This window comes from Triturus cristatus, chromosome 3_1 (genome assembly GCF_964204655.1).
Source record: "Triturus cristatus chromosome 3_1, aTriCri1.1, whole genome shotgun sequence".
Taxonomy (NCBI): domain Eukaryota; kingdom Metazoa; phylum Chordata; class Amphibia; order Caudata; family Salamandridae; genus Triturus; species Triturus cristatus.
Window position 1 is genome coordinate 660,736,132 of NC_140583.1, and position 22,769 is coordinate 660,758,900.

General features: G+C 44.3%; 1 protein-coding gene across 1 annotated transcript in view; it reads left to right on the forward strand.

Moving 5' to 3' along the window:
- MINAR1 (membrane integral NOTCH2 associated receptor 1) overlaps positions 1-22,769 on the forward strand; it is a 256,782-nt gene that overhangs the window by 89,801 nt on the left and 144,212 nt on the right. Inside the window, exon 2 of the mRNA XM_085644700.1 lies at positions 2,194-4,509. Within this exon, the coding sequence (XP_085500826.1) occupies positions 2,242-4,509 (2,268 nt within the window). The 5' untranslated portion in view covers positions 2,194-2,241. The remainder of the gene's footprint in view (positions 1-2,193; positions 4,510-22,769) is intronic.

The window sequence follows — 22,769 nt, forward strand, 5'->3', positions numbered from 1 at the left end:
CCTTCACTTAAACCCAAGGGAGTAGCCAGAAAATTATAATAATCCCAATGGCGATCCATACCTCGAAAGTCATTGGGTTAGCAAAGCGAGGAAGCACTATCCACTGTAGAAGACGTCTTTTCATTCCTCCTTCCATCCCTCTACATATCCTTTAAACCTGTTATCCGTCTATACATATTGTCACCATTCCATCCATCCTTCCTATACCATTCTATCCATCTACCCTTGTATTACAGTCGTCCATCCACCCTTCCATTCATGCTTTCAATCACTCATACATCTTTTTACGCATTCATCATTTACTTTTAATTCATCCATCATTTCATCCTCTTTTATGAACCCACCCATCCATTCACCTTTCTATCCAGTTGTTATCCATCCACTCAATTATCCAGACATTCATCTTTTTTTTCCTTTCAGTTTTGTATAGCGCAAACTCGATTCAAGCACTTTACATGAGCACCAGTTACATTACACATGGACACATTCTTGTTTTGGTTTTTTAAGCATGGGAAGGCTACATGATTTGCCCAGAATTACAGGATGATGAGCCAACGCTGAGACTCGGACCTGGGTCCCCAAAAGTCTGCAGCTCTGCCCATTACGCTACATCCTCTCCCAGCCATCCCTCCTTCCGCACACTCATACATGGTCAAATGTTCTTTAACCCTAACCTCCATCAATCCTTTCACCCTTGCACTCATCCTTTCACCCTTTTGGACCCTTCGGCCTGACAGTTTTTTCCTTCTTTCCATATGTCCTTTCTTTCACACCTCTTTCCTGCTTTCTCTTTGTTTCTCTTTCTGAGCCTCCATTGCTGTAATTGGTTTTGCATCCCTAACCTATGTTATGGGCTTCCCTGATTTTTTTTCCCTTTAAAAACTTTTGTCTTCACAGCTCTAGACAGAACAGGCTCATAAATAACGAATTCGTTTTTTATAGAGTCCACACCTTCCCCATCTAAGTTGCTAAATCAGGGGGTTTACAACACCACTGCTTTAACCTGATTGCCCTCTCTCCCTTTCTGTGGAATGATCCTCTCACTACTTTCCATCCTCTGCATGCCTCCTCTCTCTAAACAGAGTCTATGCATGTTTGCCTTAATCTATATTAATATATTTCTGCAAATTGCCTTCATTATATTTCAAACATGTTTTTAAAAAACACCTCTCCTTCTTTGAAAGTAATACCTGCAACCTAACAATACCTGATCTCTATCTCATCTCCCATAACTCCCCCACCCCCGCTTATGATCTCACCTCACTTCTATTAATTTAATCCTCTACAAATAAACGTAAGTAAATGCATGGGTTTCTCTTACAGCAGAAGACTAACCTCAATACCCAACAATAACCACTGGATTGCCCCCCTAACCTTTAGTTCAGAAGCAGCGAATTGCTTAAATGGCTCGTCAGGGGTACTAAGTGCTGCATAAATGCGATTACAATACAATGTGATACATTACTGGTTTCTGTTTACCAACCACTTGACCTGAAGATCTCTGTTCCACAGCAAGTTACACCAGACAAGTAGCTCCGACACCAACCGATGGCTCGTCATTTCTGTATGTTTGTAAATTGGGCTACTCAGTTGAATGATATTGGCCGAGGGTTAAGTTTGAACATTGCTGAGATGTGTAACTAGAGAGTTAAATGGTGCACAACAGCTCCCTGAGGATCTAAGATGGAACAACAATACTAGCCCGAAATGATGGATGACCCAACATAGCCACACTCCCTTCCCTTGATTCAGGCATATGGAGCTCTGGTTTTTGTAACGCAAAGATTTTAATGGCCCTTGTGGCACTGGAATGTGATGGTCACAGAAGCCACGTGTATTTAACTGTATGAATGTTTTAGTGATCAAACATTAGTGTGAAAGGGCAGTTTCACAGTGGAGATAGCATTCTTCAGACATTGGCATTAGCCGATTATAACATAGACAGATAGTGCTCACAGTGGCACACTTTATGTTATTTTATGGGCAACTGTATCGCACTGGGATATTGGAAAGCACTATCGATATCACACCCAGCTCTTATGACATTGCGGACCATATTCCCCACCCATTGGTGTCACATGACCTAGTTTTAAACCTTACTGCTATTGCATGGATAATCATATCACACATTGTTATAATATGTCTTACAGCCAATGACTGGTTAGTGATTATGTTGTTTGCTGTTTCCTGCAGACTTGGTGAATTCATTCTGGTCTGAAAGATCATCGACATCAATCAGCCATGGAGATAAATCAGGACTCCTCGTTACTGCTGGTGAAGATCCTCGAGGAGCTGGATATGAAACAGAACACAGTCTCCTACCAAGATCTGTGCAAGTCCCTGTGTGCCCGCTTTGACCTCGCTCAGCTGACAAAGCTGCGCAGTGTCCTCTTCTACACAGCTTGCCTGGACCCCAGCTTCCCGGCTACCTTATTCAAAGATAAAATGAGATGCATGGTAGAGAACCAGCAGTCGAAGAAGCTCATGGTGGCAGCAGACATCGTGACCATCTTTAACCTGATCCAGATGAATGGGGGAATAGCTAAGGAGAAGCTGCCTGTTCCCCGGCATCCCAAACTCAGGAAGAAGGAATCCTTTGAATCATGCAGATCTGACACTGATGCCTGTAGTGTGGTGGAATGTTCCTCAAACTGTGACCGTGACTTCAATAGGGGCTACTCGATGAGACGAGCCTCCAAGTGCAGGAAAACAGACTGCAAGGACTGCCACCAGTTCTTAGCTTCTGAAGAGCCCAATTTCCTTCTAGGTGTGAATAAAGAGCTTAAAGGTCGGGCAGCCTCGCTGGACAGACTGCAGGCCCTGGCATCCTACTCCATGGCCACTTCTGAACCTTGTGAGATGCAGAGTACATACTTTCCAATGAACCCTGAGAACGATACCATCTCCGAACAAGACTCTCTGCCCCTGCATGAGGATTTGAAGGAGACCTTCATCTCCAGGGATGAGCCTTTCATTCTACCAAACTCCTGTGTGCAAAAAAGGAACATTTTCAAGGAGGACTTCCATAACCTCATCACCATCCCACCCAATGTCATACCACCCAGCAAACAAAGCCTGAGTGGTGAGCCGCTGGCCAGAAAGGAGACCACCAAACCCATCTTCTTCAACCATAGCTTCGAGATACCCTACAGTAATCAGTATGTCAACATGGAATACTCACCACTGCAGGACAAGCGGAGAGTGAAGCATGAAAGCCTTGATGACCTCCAAGCCTCTACATACTTTGGACCGACCACAATAATCGGACCACAGGAACATAAGAGATTCTCAGGGAGACCAACAAAGCAGGCAGCCTGGCCAATAAAGAGCTGGAGCCTAAATACGGAAGAGGTGCCTGATTTTGAAAGGTCCTTCTTCACCAGGAAACAGTCAGAGGACAATCTTCCATACCCAAGTACCAATGTCCAGGTATCAAACTTTTCTGCAGCACCAGAGCGACATCACCCTGTGCCATACATGAATGCAAAAGACCAGGTAATGACCTCACAGAGCAGCTATGCTGTGAATCCGAATGGCCACAAGTGTACAGATGGACCTTCTCCTCTGGAGGCAGACAAACATGAGGGGCTGAGAAAGTTTAAGGAGAAAAGCCTGAGCCACTCTTCATCACAACAAGCAAGCTTTGATAAGACAGCAAGTATTGGGACCCAGACTGAGCAGGGGGAGGCCAAGAGAGGAAGAGAGCTGTGCAGTTCGGCCTCTTGCAGATATGGGGACTTTCATGCCCGCAAGCTCTCAGAAGCGGACTCAGAAATAGTCAGCGATGACATCAGTGATATCTTTAGGTTTCTTGATGACATGAGTATCTGTGAGTCAGTCAGTATCCTGCAGTCTTCTTGCTACAACAGTTGTGGTTCCCTGTCCCAGATCCACAAAACTGACTGCGAGAGCTCGCCTGAGCGAAGTGCTGCTCGGGCTTCCAAACCAGGAAAGGGAGGCCGGAGAGAGAGCTGTGCAGACGGAGAACTGAAGAGCAGTGTTTGCAAACTGGTGCTCCGGATAGGGGAGATAGAGAAAAAGCTGGAATCCTTGTCAGGGGTTAAGGAAGAAGTTTCCCAGGTCCTAGCCAAACTAAACAAACTGGATGATAAAATCCAGCAGCCAGAGAAGGAGAAGGCTAAGGCAGAGGAGCAGTCCTCGAGTAGCGAGGCACAGTCTCGTGGGAGTGCTTCTCCAGGGGTACCACAGGGCCATGGCACACCCCATTGTGGAAAGCTAGACAACAACCCCGAGTGGTGCTGCTCTGATGCAAGTGGAAGCAACACTGAGAGCCTCCGGGTGAAGGCTCTGAAAAAGAGTATGTTCACACAAAGGTCATCCAGGTCCCTGACTGAGGAAAACAGTGCCACTGAATCCAAAATTGCCAGCATTTCCAACTCACCCAGAGATTGGAGAACTGCCACCTATACCCCTCAGCAAGGAGCCAATGAGGAGAAGAAGGAGAAGGCAACAGGGAGCAGCAAAGACTGGCATCGCAAATCAAAAGAGGTAAGGGCAGCACCTGTGGCTCTCCGTGCTGGGTTTCGAAAAATGTAACACATGAGTCATTTTGAGAGTGTGGGTGGCATTCAAAGAGGTACTCAGTTCTTGCATTGCATGAGACACCTTTACTTAAGTCATTGCATGCTTTCATGAAACACAAGATGCCAGGGCCACTCTGAATATGAGGGAACCTTGCAGCCTGGGTCATTGTCAGCATAATGACATAGGCCTGCAGCTGGAGTCATTCGATACAGTTGGGGTCCCAACGCAGGCCGTCGCCATTCTGTGCATAGCGAGGGACACCAACAGCCAAAGGCATGCTTGGCATTGTGTGAGGCACATGAGGTCTTGGCCATTGCAAAATACGGGACCAGAAAGCCCTGCTCACTGCTGCCTCCATAGAAGCGGACACCTGAAATCCTTGACGTTCTATGCATAGTGTACAGCATCTAAAGTATGGTTCACAGCATAATGTCGCACATATTGAGTCCTGGTCATAAATTGCATAGGGTAGGCCTCAATAACACCTGGTCATATTAAGGCACCAGGTATTTGCACAGGGTGAGATCAGGATTTCCTTGCAATTAAACTTTGTGAAATATAAGAGGATCTTGTAATTTTCTGTACAGCTTGGAACACAAGAGGCACCGATCACGCAATGTTGGACTCCTAAAGCCAGGGCCAATCTGTGCACGATATAAGACATCTAAAGCCCTAAGTTATTCACTGCATAGTGTCGGTCTCTTGCAATCTAGGCATCCTGCGTTTATAGTGACTCTCCTGTAGCATTGTGTGGCTGTTTTTGAAGCTAGGTTCTTCTGTTTCTTAAAGTGACTTGTGCGTTACAATGTTTGGGCAATATTAACAGCATGCAAAATATGGTTTACACTAATTTACACATGTACATACTGATATAGTATTTTGTCTAGTGTGTAGATCTGTGTTTTCCTGACTCTTGCCAACTAGGCCTCAATTTAAGCTTACTAGCCATTGCTTTTAAAATGGATGTCACTTTTGTCCTCCCACTGCACATCTCACTGTTTATTATTTCAGTAGCACATCATCAAGCAGAATATTATTTGTTTATTTCCATTGTCATTGGCTATGCTGTTCTTGATGAATCTTCCCCAGCTCAGTCACAAACTGTAGCGGCATTTCATGGTGCTTCCATTAGTTCACTTTACTCTATTCCTTTATAATAGTTTGCTGTTGTATCTAGTTTGGTCCACCAACTCCAGATGAGATTAACATAGAGGGCGTAGAATAAAGATTCATGTTGTGGGATAATGCCTAGATGCTAAGGTAATATGAGGCTCTGCTCTGATTTGCTATGAATGTTACATTTGTGATCATACCATCATGAATCTGCAGTTCTGTTAAATTCATATGCACAAATAATGTATAAAAACTCTTAATTTTGAGGGGTGAGTCAGAGACTTTCCTATTCTACTAAACATTATGTTGATTCCTCTCTTGATTTTGCTCCAAACTTGGGACTTACAATATTTCTAACCTGGCAATTTTCTGTTATGCCCTATGTACTGGGAACCTGCATGGCATAGACTCTGTATCACTTCAATTTTGTAATAAAACCCTTTAAATTTTCCAGTGATCTAGAACTCAGTTATTGAGTGGGCCCCTTACATAATTGATGTATTTTCTGATTCTTTTTAGTGTTAGGAGGTGCCTTTTCTCTGGGACATTTTGCCTCATGAAATTGAGGCTTAACACCATTCCCCATTCATCAAAACTGTGGGCGTCTTGTTGAGGAATATTGTGGGGTGTCAAAATGTTAGGGTTCTCCACACCCATAAAGTATGTTATTCTAGGATGACTGAGAGTTAAAAGAGCACCTCCTTTCTGCTTTAGAAATATCCTTTTTGCCCAAAGCTCAGAGATAGTGGGTTTTTCAATGTGGATTTTGGTAGATTTTGCAGAGATCCTGGCATGCAGTGCTTCGCTTGTTACTGAATGAAACAGATTGTATGTATGAATGGGCAGAATGAATCTGATGATTGAAAGTGTTTTGGTGTGCTATTGAAGTACTGCAATTTGTGATGCGTGATGGATTGTAATGCTGTGTGTGTGGGCTTTCGTTATGTGATAATGATTTTGGGTGCAATTTGTGGCTTGATCACTGTGATTTTGCCAGGGCTGATTTGTGTTCTCAGTCCCGCCCTGGCTGCTGATATGGATACTAATGACTCTTTGACCACCTGATTATCTGATAGGATAGAACAGTCTCTGACTGCTTGTTGTGGTAGGATTTAGCTACTTTATTGTCTGTTTTTACTAAGACTACACACCTTTTCAGCTGATGAGAGAAATGGAGAAGTGCCTGAAACTCTGCCTTCATTTATGTATCTTCTCCTCCCCATGACAATCTGATGTTCTAGAATAGCATACAACTCCATTTTGCTTGCATGTGTAGTCAGGACTACCAAAGGGGGCTTAGCTAAAGGGATTCCCTTGGCTAAATGTTCTGAATTCCTCCATCATTGTAATTCCTTCCAAATCTTGTTTGTGTCTGGTGCTAAATTGTCCAGGTTTTGATGTGCTGGGTTCCAGTGTTGCAGCAGGTAACAAACCATAGAACCCAGGTGGAGACGAGCCCAAGGTGCCTCAAAGACACATGATGCCTGCAAGGGAGAGAGAAAAAGAAACACATTTGTAGGACTAATTGAAAGATGTCCACTGACAACAAAAACTAGGACTTACCACGTGGTCCTGGACATGGAGCCAATACCTTTCAGAAGCTGTATTTAATTTTCCTAGACAGTGCAGTAGAAGTTAAATCATGACAGCTCTTCATTGTGGCAGACTCACAAATCCTAGATTTGTCTGGAATCTGGCCCCTATTAACTCCAAAGACTGTGTTGGAGTTAGTTGGGCCTGATCAAAAACCCATGGCCCAACAAAGCCTGACAAACCAGTTGTGTATGTTTTTGAAAAAAGATTCTGGAAGATAAATAAACTAACATTGAGGTAAGATTGAACCAAATTTCCTCCGATGTGAAGAGCTACAATTGGTTTCAACACTGTTGTGAACACACTGGGAATTTCTTACGAGGAGGAAAAATAATTATGTGAAGGTAGGAATCCTTGAGATCCAATGTCAATCTGAGACTTAGTTGAGAACTGATTGAGATTTTTCAAGTTGCAAGAATAACCCAGCGGCTACCACATTTCAATCTCTATTTAACATTTGAATAGCCACTTCCCTGGGATGTAAAGGATCCCACAATACCAACAGGAAAGGACTTCCTGAGGAAAAGCAGAGAAGAAAGGGGCTATCTCCTTGTAGGGTGCCCAGCAAGCTATCATATTCCATAAGGGGTTAAAGAGGTGAAGAAACGCTTGGAACTTTTTTGCCCAAGGAGCATAGCATTCACAGGGCTTACCTTTAAGAACTTGGTAGCATATGTATTAAGCCCTTTTCCCATTCGCAAATGGGCCAATTCTCAGAATCGGCCCGTTTACGAACAGGGAAAAAGCCTTTTGGGATGTATCATTCCAAATGGCCCTCGCAAAATAGGGAATCGCAAAATTTGTGATTTCCTATTTTGCAAATGCATTTAACGAATTGCAAATTGTGTTTCCTTAAATGCAATGTAGGAAGCACCCAAGTTGTGCGATTTCGGCATAAGATATCGAAAACTCCCACCAACTTCAGGTTGGTGGTAATTTGCGATTTCTTTGAAAAATTCACTTTTTTGCATTTTTCAAAGTGCCATGTGGCGTACATACATGTCCTTAGGGCATGTATGTGCGCCACATGTGCACACATGCACATTTCAGGGGTGCAACAGGGTGTCCTTTTGGTACTCTTGAAATTGCATGCGCAATTTGCGAGTACCTATAAGGTACTCGCAAATTGCGCATGCAATTCCTAATCATTCCTATGGGCCTCTTGGCCCACAGAAATGAGTGAGAAGCAATTCTTTAATTGCGACTCGTAATTTGCGTGTCACAATTAAGGAATGCCAAGGAATCGCAAAATATTTGCTAATTTTTAATTACATCTCGTTTTGCGATTCTCAAATAGCGATTCTCTAAAAAGCGCTATTTGAGAATCGAAAAACCATTCTTTGATACATATACCCCTAAGGCCAAGGATGCTAGAGCTTATTTGCGATTACTACCTATGGAGAACAAAAATAACAGGTTGATAAATGAGTTTCTTTATTGCCTGAGCAATAGGAAAGGCATTTGGCGAGTGGATGGGCTGTTTCTTATTTGATAGACTATAAAGCTGTAACATGTGGTTCCTGGATAGGAGGTAAAACACCTCATATAGTACACGAATAGTATTGGCATAAGAATGGGCTGGGAAGGGCTTAGGTTTCAGAGCTATTTTGTCAAAAGCATAGCTAGGTCACCTCAAATATGAAAATAAATGGATGGCAGCCTTGTTTTCTAGTTTCAATTTTATATGGTGAAAAAAAACCTTTGAAAACCCCACCTTCTAAAAACACACAAAAAAATCTAATATCTGTTTCGTGGGTTTTCACTCTCCCTTTTGAATCTAATCTTAGTTGCATCCAGATATGGAAATACCCTTAGCAACGCATGCAAAGGAAACCCAAATGGGATGGTGAGGGCCGCATTCCCTTAGCAGGGCCTGTGTTCACACCCTCAGAGGCAGCATAGCTGTGAAGTCACACTCTGTCGCCTCCAGCCTCCACAGGCTGCTGCTGCAGCAAGTGCCAGTGTGAAGAGATGAATGCTTTAACACCTGGCTTAGTAACCGCCTGACGTATACCCCAACACTAAAATATCACAAACTGCAGAAGGAACGTCCAAAACCCCCAGTGACGGAAAAGAAGACGACATAGGCGTGTGCTGAAAATAACTGTGAAAACAGACAGTCTTAAAGGAATAGACAGGCTTGCCAAAAAAATAAAAGCCTACACGCTGCTTCGTACATATGCAGGACAGTGGTCGAAGTGGACGAAGGAAAGTAGAGGAAATGTGGGCATCAGAGGGTGGGAATAACCGAGGATTGAGTCAGTGGGCCGAGTCAAAGGTGTGGCCAGAAAGAGCAAATTATTCAAATTTTTAGTATTTGTTTCGGCATTTCACTACTCAGTTATAGCTCATTACGTTATTTAATTCAACCAATGGATACACCTTTATTTAATGTTTAAATTAAGATGTTGCCATTAAAATACACTCACAAAGTGGGATCCGTTTCCAATCACAGAATGTCCCAAATATGCTTACTAGTGGACGCACAGGCCATTTTTCTCCAAGCCATTGAGTGTCTGTCATCAGCACTTCTCCTCCCTTTTTCCACAAGAGCAGTTCAAAGATGAATGGCTAAATATCCTAGCTTGCATATGTTATGACTCTCTAATATTTGCCACATAATGCATCATCTGCTGCATATTTTGACGTTTTTAACTAATAAAATAGTCGTAGCTCAAACGGATCAAAAGTTACCAAAAAATGTGACTTGTGTTTCTACGAAGTGGACAGCCCTTTGCAAAGGTTGACTAATCACTTAAATCACTGCTGGCTGCATTTTTATGTTACACTGATACTAATATGGCAAAATCTTTGAACAGACAGTTAGCATGTGTAAAAATGTCAAAATAATAAAGTATCAGAAAATACATCACATTACGCTGCTGCCTTTTTTTTTTCCTCCATAGCTTAGTCAACACTGCGGCATAATTTTGTCCTCTATTGCTGCATAATTCCAGTGCCCCCAAAGCAGCCAGCACATGTTAAAAGTGCTTGTGCATGAAGCAGAAACACTGTGAAGTTTGTGAACTTAGTTTAGTGTGCGTGCAAATCCTGCATTGCCGACCACTGCTGAGTTGCAGCTACTACTGCTGAAACAAGGCCAATGGAGGTACCAATGGGTGAGGCAGACTGGCCTCAAGGGCAGGGCCGGCTTTGCCGTTGGTAGAGCCCTGTGCGACAATGTTTGTTGGTGTCCCCCGATGACTCCCTCCGCCACGGATTCCCTCACTACCATCCTTTATCAGTGCCCCTCAAGTCTCCATAACTACACTTTCACTTTTAATTAGATTTGCAATGCCACTGAAAACAGTGTAGAGTGTCAGTGCACTTTACATCACACACCTTACACCAGTGAAGGCCCGTGTAGGGCGTTTTACCGGGGCGGTGACGTGGCGCAGAGGAGGGGCAGGGTGGGGGGTTGCAAAATGCGACATACGGCCGATTTCAGGTACGTTACGAAAAAAATTAATAAAACGAATTTCGTTGCGCGCGCTGCATTCGTTTTATTAATTTTTTTAACTTACGTCACCGCCCCGGTTAAACGCCCTACACGGGCCGTCACTGCCTTACACAGAGACAATCAATCATACGTGTAAATCACTGTATAGGAAATGTTACATAGGACTAACGACTGCAAGGTGTAGGAGTCACATGACAACCATACTAGTAAGCAATATAGTTTAATAGTGATTGGCCTGGAGAAACACAAACTCCGAATTTGTTAGGGGTTCTCTTCCATAACCAGAATTGATTTCTATCCAAATGAACCTTTTTTGCAATATTAGGATAATCAACGACTAGGGAAAAAACCATATTGTTCTAATTTTTACCTTACACTTGCATGCAGGTCTTAGATGACAATTAATAGCTCACTATTCTATGTTAGGATTTTGAGTTATAAACTGCAAGTAACAAAAGGATCTCACTGACAAAAGCAGTAACCAACTGCCCTATTTACAGTATGTGCACTTTGGGATTTGCGTGCTACAAGTTCTTTGTGGTAGGCACACTAACCCTCTGCGCTAACTTTTCCACGAGTCAAAACTTACACTTGACAAAACTCCATCTCTCTCTAGGAAAAACATTAATTACCAAAGTTATCACTACATTTTTATTGTTTCCGAAAATTGCTGGAGGTCGGGAAGGAGGCAGCAAGTGCTTTTAGAAACATAATATACTTGCAAACATGATGGCCCCACCCAAAGTCACTGGTCGCACCGACCTAGAGCTGCCCAGCTCAAGGGTCCTGTGACCTCAGTGAAAGAGTCACTGTCACTCTAGGGTGTGCTGCTTCATGGGCCTGCCTTCAAGACTGGAGGTGAACTTCAGCATGGATTGTGGTTGACAGGCCTTCAAAGTTAACCCACACCTGCAACTGCTAGGGTCCACCTGCTGGTGCTAAGACACCAGGGCTTCTAAGATCTTGCGGGCCTTCTAAGGTCTAGCACAGGAATGTGCTCCCTCAGGAGAGTGGTCTGGTGGCCTGGTCATGAAGGCTGAACCTGGTCCCCCAGTTCCAAATTCGGCAGCTCTGACCATAGTGCTACATCCTGTCTCCCACTGAACACCATACCGCCCCACTGATAGAATCGTGCACTACCTTCAACTACATCCCAATTGTGCCCTGCTATAAACACCTGGATGCGACTCAATTCAAATTACGCACTAGACAAGAGTAATATGCTGCCTATAAAAAGGAACAACATCCTAGAAAAAGCAAACACTCAAGGGAATGCAAGATTAAGTAAAGCATGTGAAATATAAGCAGGAACAACATGGTTACCTTAACGCTTTTACACTCATTATTCAGAAATCAATGAGTCTTTTGCCTGAAAAGGTTAAGGACATGACTACAGGGCCCAGAAGGGACCCTTTTCCAATGTCCATCGCTTATATCCTTACAAAATGTAAGCGGCATGGTTAAAAAAGACCACATTCCTGAACACAGAGCTGCAGTACACAATTTGGTTTTCCAATCCACCCATCGAGCATGTATTGCACAGGACCTCTAGGATTTGTGCAATTCCCCACCCGGGGAAAACAATGTTGTTAAAAAAAGATGAAAAAACAAAAGTAGCACTTTACTGGCAAACTCTGTTATTTGGTGCTAGTGTGTTGTGTGTGAATAAAACAAATCTGGCCACTGTGCGACCACTCTATCTTGCTTTGTTTAGGTATTTTTCACATTTTGTACCTTTTATTTCTCTTCGTCCCAAGGCTGCCTTTGGAATAGAAAAATGTCAGAAAAAGAAATTTCCAGCAAAAGTGTTATTCTTTTTTGGATCCATTTCACACAGGAACAAATAAACAAAAGGGGAGGAAAGAGGAAGCAATAACCATTTCTTAAAGTCATGGTTTTCAGTAAGTGAGGAAGAGAATGACAGAAAGAGAGGGAGGAAGAGTAAGAAAGAGGGGGGGGAGCTGCCTGTGGCAAAGCAGGCGATGTGGACACTTGCCTTGTCTTCTCTGGGCAAGAAGAGAAAGACAGAGTCCTTTTCCTTCTCTGTCCACCCGCCCGACCCTGTAAGCCGAGCCTTATCTATAGGCCTTGGTATTTCTACGGTCCTGGGACATGTTTAAAATAAAAACAGTGAGGGAACGTAATCTAATCATTTTAAAGAAGTAGGGGCATGCTGCGCCCTGCCAATCCATCCCACTTCGACCACTGATGCAGTACAGCGAAGGGAAAAGAAATATGTTCGAAAATAAAATGTTTTTGGCAAACGTATTATATGGTACACATTCTGTCACACTATGGCCTTGTAGCACCGAGGATTCCAATGGAGACCAACGTCTGATTTCGTTTGTGAGTACTAAACATTAGATGGCCATGTGGGAATATGTGGATATTTGTCTCTGCATGCTGCCCGGCGCGTTTGTATTTTTATGTGTAAACTGGAGGTACTGGGGCCTGCTGCGGAGGCCTGATTCCCGTATGGTGACTCATCCGGATTATGTTGGGAGTTCGGTTTAGTCGCGATCTTGAAGGATGGTTTGAGGTGCATGTATGGGTGGATGTTGTTGTAGGACCAAATAGTATGCCTGTATAGGTAGGTAGGAGGTGGGCTGCCAAATATGTTGTCTGGAAGTTCTTTTGTGTGGTGAAGAAATAATCCAATTATTGCTCTACTCAAGTCAGTACCTTTGTTTGTTGACTTAACTTTAACAAAAACACTGCAAATAACATAACATACCATAATGAACTGAGAAAATGCATAAAACAGAATAGACATTGTGGAAATTGGTTCTGGTCTCTATGGGCATATTTAAAGATCACTGGGTTTTAATTGTGTCAAGTGGAGGCTCTTACCAATGGTATCCTAGAACCATCGTATCATTGAACCTTAGATAGTGAAGGAGAGCTGTCCAAGACTTAGGGCCTTATTACGAGTATGGCAGTCCTCAGAACCACCGTACTCGCGGCTGCGGTCCGACCACTGCCACCAGTGCGGGTCTTGAACGCAGTATTCTCAGTGTGGCGGTCGAACCGCACGGGACTGCTGGCTCCTCTGGGATCAAGGATCCCACTGCGCAGTCGGTCTGCAACCAGTCTCAATATGCTGGTGGTGGATGCTAGCACCGCGGAGCATAGTATGACCTAAATGTCCAGCGCCCTTTTCATGGCAGTGAGCCCGCCATGAAAAGGGTGGTAGACATGCAGAAAAGGGGGAACTAAAAGGGCCCCCGGCTGGATTTGGGCTTGGGGGTGCATATGAGGATACACATGTTGTGCCCCCCTGGAGCTGCAGGAGCTGTCACGGCAGCGGTCTGCTTTTAAGGTTCTCCTATGAGCCTTACACAGCAATGAGACCGTCGCAGCACTGCCCCGCCTGGATTACATTCGTAATCTGACAGGCGGGCACCCAACGGGCTTGGTGGTCCTCCTGTAGGTTCAGCAGTAACCGGCTGACAGGAGGACTGCCAAACTCGTAATAAGGCCCTTAGTTAGAGCGGTTGTGTGGGCTACAGACTCAGAACTCAGTATTAATACTAATAACACTCAATAATACTTCCAAAACAGGTCAATGTCTTTACTTAAAAAAGAAAAGAGAACTTTATTGTGAACACAGTTATTCATTGCACATTGCCCGATAACTCCAAAACCGTCCTCCCAACAGATTGGAAATATAACCATAGAGAATCCACAAGCAATACAAACTGCCTGCTGGTTTTGGCCCAAGGTTTTCAGAAGTAATGAACTGTCGTTTATTTGCTTTGAGGAAGGCAGTGTTTCAAGAAAAGTAAAACACCTGCCCACACAATAGCTTTTTATGAACTAACCCATGCAGGTTGAAAGGAGCAGGCTTATCAGCAGCAGATACACGGTTCAGGGAGCAGCAAGACCGACTTCTAGCCTGCTACTTCTTTTGCTAACAATGTTTCCTTCAGAAGCATCCGTCTGTCCTGCAGTCCTTTCTCAATGGTGTAATCACGTGTGTACAATCTTCCTTCAGGGTGGAACCAGCAGAGGTATATAGCAGACACACTAGCGGGTTGTAAGGATTGCAAGAGCCAATCAAAACAATTAGCATCCAAGTCCCCTCTGCCCACTGGAGCCACACTCACACTGAGTTGATCCTTCTTTCACCAAGGAGCCAAGTGACTAGGTGACCCACCCTACCATGTCCACAGTGTTCTTTACAAGTGTGGGCACAAGAGGGGAGACAGGAGCTCATGGTAAGGAGCTAGAGCTGAATCACACGACCATGCACTGGAATCCCTGGCCCAGCGAAGGAAAGGGCAACACTCCTTGATTATCCCAACAAGGTCCCTTTGGAGGCGACCGGGGGCACACACTGAGGGTCATGGACGTAGGGGGCTCACCACAAGGATGCTGTGGGGCTAGTCCTCTCTATGGGCCTCATGGTAGAACTTTGTCCTTCCTGCCCAGCTGTTGTTTTCCTATTATAGATGACAATCCCCTGAAGGAAGTTCCTTTCCAGGACTCCACTGCATAGCAAGCTGGCCTCTTCCTTCAAGACAGAGCAGTCTGAACAGGGTTAGAAGAGGAGTGGGCGAAGCTTGTGGAGTTTCACCCCACGGAATTCTGTAGAGTTACAGATAAACTCCATGAGATTCTGCAGAGTTCCGCAAGCAGAAATCAGTACGTTGCACTGCTCGCCTTAATTTGTAGCTCTGGGAGCTTTGTTCTGCGCTGCAAAATCAGCACAAACTGCACCACGCGGCACGCCAGAGAGTGCTTCTTCTTTGCTGCCTCTCGAGTTGATTTCCTACTCGAGAAGCAGCATTCTAACTGCAAATGGTCGCGTCTGCCAGCGTCGAGAAAATCTCGCCAGGTGCAGTTATAGCACCTGAAATGTGCGCTACTGGACACCAATACTCACTCTGCATTGCCGAGCCACAAGAGAGAAAAAACTCTGCTATGTGGCGGTTAGCGGAGTTGTGCCAGAACTCTGCATTACAAGCGTAACCTAGAGTAGGCAAAACTCCACAAACAATACCGATTGATTGGAATTTAACGCCCAGCCCTAGTTTGGACCCAAGACCAATGCATAGTACCTAGTCACTGGGTAGCCAGGGTGATGGTACCACAAGGCTAACACTCCTCTGGAGGATTCAGTCCAGCAAACCCATATACATAACAGGCAGTTTCTCCTTCTCCGGGGGGTTTGCAGCTCTCCTTGCAGGGCCTTGACTGAGATTCAGCTTGAAAAGGGAGCCGGAAAAACAGAAGTTTTCTCCTTCACACTGCTGTGTGGGTCCTGGAACTGGGCATTGAGAATCCATGCCACCCTGACCTGGAAATCTGCCCGGCATTTATTCTTAGCTCACAAACGCACATTTGAATTTAAGTCTCTGTTGTGGATTATGTCTGGTTCTGGAAGCTTTTGGGTATAACACAAAGGGTGCCCCAGCCATGGTTTTTGATCTGCAGATTCGTCGGGAAAAGGAGTGGAGTTGACTGTGCTTTGACATGGATGTGAAACAAAGGCACAAAAGAGAGTAATTCTCCCAGCCATTAGTCAAAACTATCTGCAGTAGCACCTCTGGAGAAGAGAAAGCACAAGAGGCAAAGGCTGCATTTACACTTCAAAGGGATGTGTCACCCCACCCTCCATTTACTGGGGTCTAGCTTACTTAAAGGGGAGGCACAGGCATGTTCTAGACCCCTCACCCAGTTAACAACGGACCTGAGCCGGCTTACCACAGTTCTCCATTTTATTAGCAGCCCCCACATATAGGAACCCTAAAATGCATTCCGGCCCACAATCAATCTAGCACATACATACAGGTTCAACATACATCCTGCTGTCTGTATCTGCTTCCTATTGACTCCACATCTATGTACCACACGGATGGAGCAAACGAGCCAGAAGAGTGAAAATAAACGGGCCTCTTTACTGGACAGGCCTATAGACATCTCTCCTCTTACGGTGAGAGATAAAAACAAGCATTGGCATAGCCAATAGGTCTCGCCTTTGGGACCTTATAAGTGTTTAGCCATGCAACAGTTGCATAACTAAATACTTATAAAGGTCCCAAAAGTGAGACCTATTGGCTATGCAAAGCGGCCGCAAAAGTGAAAGTGATCACGATCGCAATCACGATCAAACATCAAAGCGGCCGTGCGGCCGCGAAAGTGAAAGTAATCGCGGTAAAGCGCGGCACGCGCGCCCGTGCACATGCACTGTAGCTCTAGGCTGGCCTGGTAGCACTTTTTGGAGCCCTCTCAATAAGACTCGCCAGATCAGCGCATGCGCTGGGTCAGGCGAGACCTAAAAATGGCCCCTCTCTTCCTAGAATTAATGTTTCCCTCATAAGGTCTCGCTGAGACAGCGAAAGCTGTCTCTTTGAGACATTTTGTAAGTGGGTTTTTAAAGTGCTTCCCCTGGGATAGAGCTACAGTGCACGAGGCGTGCACGCGCGCAAAGCAGCCATATGGCTTTACGTCGCTCTTCCTCGTAGCCCCTCTCCGCCACCTTCCCTGCTGCTATTTCACACCAGTTTTCATCAGAACTCCCGCTTCTCTCCCCCACCCCGCAACCATCGCGTCTCGCGCGTCCAATGCTTGTTCTCTATGCCTTAATGTCTTACATGAAGCGTTCTGATGTATAAAATCTTTTTGCCCTCTGCTTAGCAAATTAACAGCTTTAAATTTCCCTTCTGAATGATATGAGCTCTGTTAATCACCCGCAGTGAAAATAAAGACCTAAGCAAGTATAACGAAGAGGAAGGGCGGTAACCCCGCCAGCCTGTGGGCAATAAGGCCCTTTGCACCCTTTTTATTGTATGTTTTATACCCCCGCGGCACACTCTCACTCGGCCTCGAATGCAGGCAAACAACATATGTTCCCGCGCCGTGCTTTTGCTTGGTTTCCTCAAGTGTACTTTCTGCTCAATGCCCTCTTGGTTTCCCTGGCTCGCTTTACTGACGAAAAGACCGTTCCCGGGATCGTAGATGTCGCCCGATGTCAGACTCGATTGTGGCACTCTCATTAGGGCTTCAGCAGGCCGATCCAAAGTTAATGGCGAGCAGGTTTTCGTGCAGACAATTTGGATTTCAGAAGGCACCTCACTCCTGGGCCATTCTAATGCATGGACTCTGCAGGCAGGAGAGTTACAAAGCACCCCGCGAGAATAAGGTCATTTTGCATGTGAGAGCACAGGAAGCAGCGCGGAAGGGGTTTTAATTGCTCCGATCAAATGAAATGGGGATGGCATCTCTACCTCCTCCTAGGCCTCAGGCTAAAGAGAACATCCTAGTCTCTGACATCAGCTCAGCGGGTCACTTTCTCTGACCGCCTCTGTAAGTCACGGCACAGCTGTTTTAAATACGGATTTAACTTACTTATTAAAAACGTACATTATTCAATCATTTGCAGCAAATTTAAGCTGCGGTTGATTGTATTCCGGTCTCGAGCTCGACTGAAATGAGAAGCATCTCTGATTGGAGAAAACATTCTGATATATGTAACTGAAAAACGCATTACACTTTTGTTTCCTCGCAAAACTGCTTTCTGTGCCTCTCATCAGAACATCTTTTGCCTCTCAGGGCTTCAGCAGGCCGATCCAAAGTTAATGGTGAGCAGGTTTTTGTGCAGACAATTGGATTTCACAAGGCACCGCACTCCTGGGCCATTCTAATACATGGACTCAGCAGGCAGGAGAGTTACAAAGCACCCCGCGAGAATAAGGTCATTTTGCATGTGAGAGCACAGGAAGCAGCGCGGAAGGGGTTTTAATTGCTCCGATCAAATGAAATGGGGATAGCATCTCTACCTCCTCCTAGGCCTCAGGCTAAAGAGAACATCCTAGCCTCTGACAGTTAGAACAATCTTTCCTCTCTCAAGTGCTGCCCTGTATCGGAAGTCAACAAATCACACTTATTGGAAACCATTTCAGGTCAGATTAGAAAGGTTTTCATTGCCGAATTATAGGGTGGTTCAACCACAGTGTGCCTTGGCAAAAACAACTCTTAAGTACATTCGTCTCTTTAGATCAGCGGGTCACTTTTTCTGACCGCCTCTGGGAGTCGTGGCATAACACACCGAGGCAAGGGAGTTTACCGTTGTTATTTATCTAACTCTCTCTCTCACTAACTAACTCTCTCTCTCTCACTAGGTAGCTCTTTCTATCTCACTAACTCTCTCTCTCTCTCTCTCTCTCTCACTAACTCACTCTAACTCCCTCACTCACTAACTCACTCTCTCAACCTCACTCACTCTCTCTCACTAACTCACTCTCTCACTAACTTACTCTCTCACTAACTATTTTAATCCCTCTCACTAACTCTCTCACCATCTAATTCTCTTTAAAAACACTAATTCAAACTCTCTCTCACGGACTCTCCCTCTCAAAACTAACTCTCTAATTTCTCTCTCTCATAGACTCTCTCTCTCTCTCAATAACTAACTCTATCTCTTTCTCTCACTAAATAACTCTCACTCTCTCACTAACTAACTAACTCTCACATTAACAAAGTAACTCACTATCACACTAACTGTTACACAGGTACTATTTGCCAATGCTTCAGCCTCATGTTATTTATGCCCCCCCATAACAAAAAAAACGATAGCAAGCAAGCATTGGCACACGCAGAAACAAGTTGCCAACATTTATAGGACAAAATTAGATGAAAACTTTATTTATAAGTAATACTTTTTTAATATGGTCATTCACTTGGACATAATGCTTTCTTGGTCATAAATAAGGTAACAAAAATGCTATCAACACTTCTTTATTATAACTTTTCAGCATTCTACAAACTAATTTACAGGACAGCTTAAAAACATAAGCAAAGTCAATATCTCTAGCTAAACACTTATAAGGTCCCAAAGGCGAGACCTATTGGCTATGCCAATGCTTGTTGTTAGTTTCTCTCAGTCCAATGAGGGGATACTAGTCACTCTCTAGAGGACGGCTGAATATTGGGTGCCTTTCCTGACCTCAGAGCCAAGCGCTGTGATCTTAAACCATATCATGAGAGGCCCTCGGAGAACAAATGTATGTTGTGAGGTAATAAATCAAAAACCTCCAGAGACACACCATAACTACCAACTGACTAATACAAGCAAGATCGCACGCTCTTCAGTCATACAGGTGCCGTTCTGTCGCAACTGACATTTTATAGGTAAAAAAACATCATATTAGGCTAAACGCGCTTCAAAGTACATAGGGCATTGCACAGCAAACACATCTTCTAATGAAGCCGAGCTCCTGTGAGTGTATTTCTCTAGTGCTCACATTCTGCCCAGTTGTATTTTGGCGCTATTTCATGAGTGAACTTCATCTCTCTAGGAAAGACTTTTATCATCCAAAGGAGGAAAAGAGGTTGAGTTAAGTCTGCTGGGATTTGAACCTGTCGCCTGCAGCTGATACACAGACTCTTCCAGCCACATTAGCTATTTTTATGACTATCACACTGACTTCAGCCACAAAAAACTCTCCAGAATGGTAACAAGCAGCATGTTCGTACTCTTTCGACACAAACGATGAAACATTTTCCATCCGAAAAAGATAAGTGGTCCTGTTCAATAATTTACATTTCTGATTTGCTTGTACAGAGATTTCCCCATTCAAAAAACAAATGAATTTGATTCCCACACTTCATGTCTGTTATTTAAAAATGCATAACCCAAAGTGAACCACTCACTGAAAGGAAAAGAAATACATCGCATTTAACACAGAATCAGCTGAAAAATAAAGGGCACTATTTCTACAAGCCTCTTCTTTTCATGCTGTGGTGTGACAACACCAAAGAGTCAATGCGTGTGCACTCACTGGGAGACCCGGAAACTCTAACACTGGGATCTAGAGACAGATTTGTGAGTCACGGACACTGTCACACTGAAACAAGATCACAAGCAGATGCATAACATGTCTGTAAAGTGCACGTTTACCCGTGGGAATCCTGGTACTCAAATTGTCAGTGGCGGCTGGTGCAATTTGAAAGTGGTAGGGCGTAAAACCAACTAAAGAACATTGTCATGCGAGCGAGCGTAGCGATCGAGCAGAGAATTTCTCAGGGGGATACAGGGAAGTTCTCTCTCAAGAAAAATACATAATAAACTGGTGTAAAATGGTCCATTTTCTAGTGCCATTTCTGTTCTGGTTTGGCAAGTCACCCCTCACACCCAAAGCATTTGGTCAGTGGGCGACGGATGGACCGGGCACAGGCGCTTTGTCTGCTCCTAAACTGTTTCTCTGAAGAGGGGGACTGATGGTAATTGAACTATTTAGGGTCAAATGGAAAGCTGGGAGAACAAGTGAAATAAAATGCAACGCTTGTACGTGTTGTTGTAGTTCCAAGGGGTGACGCGCATTGCAGGATGCATCTATGTACTGTGAATTGATAGACTGCCTCTTTCAAACTCCCTACCACAGTATATTTGCTTTTAGTGTCTTAGGGAGCAGGTAGAGGGACTGACACCTTGGTTGCTTGGTCAGCACTGAGTTTGCAGCTTAAAGAGCCCATTTACCATCAGCCCTCACCCCACTCCCCCCTTCAGACAAACATTTTAGGTTTTTCACTAAAAAGCATAAGCCTGGTGCAATCAACTCATCCCAGATTGGTCATTCGGTAGGAGGTAAGGCTGCCAGAAAATCTGCTTTCAAAGTATATATTTTTGGTAAACGTCATTCAGATTGTTCCCAGTGCACACCGTTCTTCTACGTTAACTTTATTAGGACACTTTCCAAAACTCAGCTCTACATCTTTGACTCCATGAAGTCTCAAATGACTTCATCAATTAAAGTCACACACATATTGGTTCCCAAGCAGCCCTTAGATTGGCTAATTAGCCAACTGCACTTGTGGCTTGTTTCTTCTTTCACTTTTTACCTCCCCTATGGCTTGACAGTACAGAAGACCCCCACGATCCCTTAACTTTCAGCTAAAGGCACCTCAAGGTCATCATTAAATTATACTTTGGATAACACAATTTAAAAATAATGGCTTGCATATTCTCAGCACTTTGAGTCACCGACTGGGACTTCATAGTACTATAAATATGCATGTCACTATTTATTCCCCTCACTGGGCCAAACAGGATTTAATTATGAGATTGGCTGATTATACAAAATGACATATGCACTGATAACGTTAACTGACTGAGCTGCTAGAACCTAAGACTGCCATTCCCAATGTTTTTGTTTTTAAATTGCATGTATTTTTCATGTTATGTGTTTGTTTTAAATGTGTTTACTGGGAAGTGAAAGGCCAACAAAATAGCTGCAGAGTAGTGAGTCCTTTTTATCACATCTCAGACCACATCACGGTTTTCAAACAGACCCTGCACTCAAGGGTCCCTTCCTCCCCAAGCTGTACTCGAGGTCATCATTCCCATCCTTATTTGGATGCACCTCACTGCTAGTCATTGGCAGGGCAAGGGCAGTCTTCGGCTAATACACTTGATACGCTGTCCTATCTGAAAAGCTGTCCTATCTGAAACTCGTAGCTGCTCAGTATGAACATCTCTAAACAGATCTATGCTTTTGTGCACAGAAGCATGCACAGGGTATCTGATCACAAGGTGCTGAAGACAAAGGAGGTGCAGTGATATAAAGTATTCGCCCAGGACCACACAAATTGTTAAAGCCGGGAAGGAGGAAATGAGCCCAGGTTTTCAGGTTTCACATTGTACATTATAGCCCGCAGAAGTGTATGCCTTCATCAAAGGTTAGTGCTTAATTTTTAAGTCATGCTGTATAAGGTGACAGGCAGAGCCCACATTTGTGAAAGTTTTGCATAGCAGAAATCTGGCACGAGGGCGCTTCACAACAGACTGCCTTACGCATTGTTTCGGCACATAGAAAAGGTGAGTCACATGATGTTGAGGTGAGGCTGAGATTCGCTCTTGCCACTAGGCCACATCTCTCCTTTGAAAGCTCTGATTGGTTCGGGATTAGGTATCTCAGAGGACCTTGAGTTGAGGCAGGCATATGGCTCAAGCTTTCAGTGGCTTGCCCACTTGTTTTTTGTATATTTATTTGTTGGTATTTGCTTTCATGTGAGCGGCCACCTTGAAGTACGTTCTTGAAACAAAATAAAGAAACTG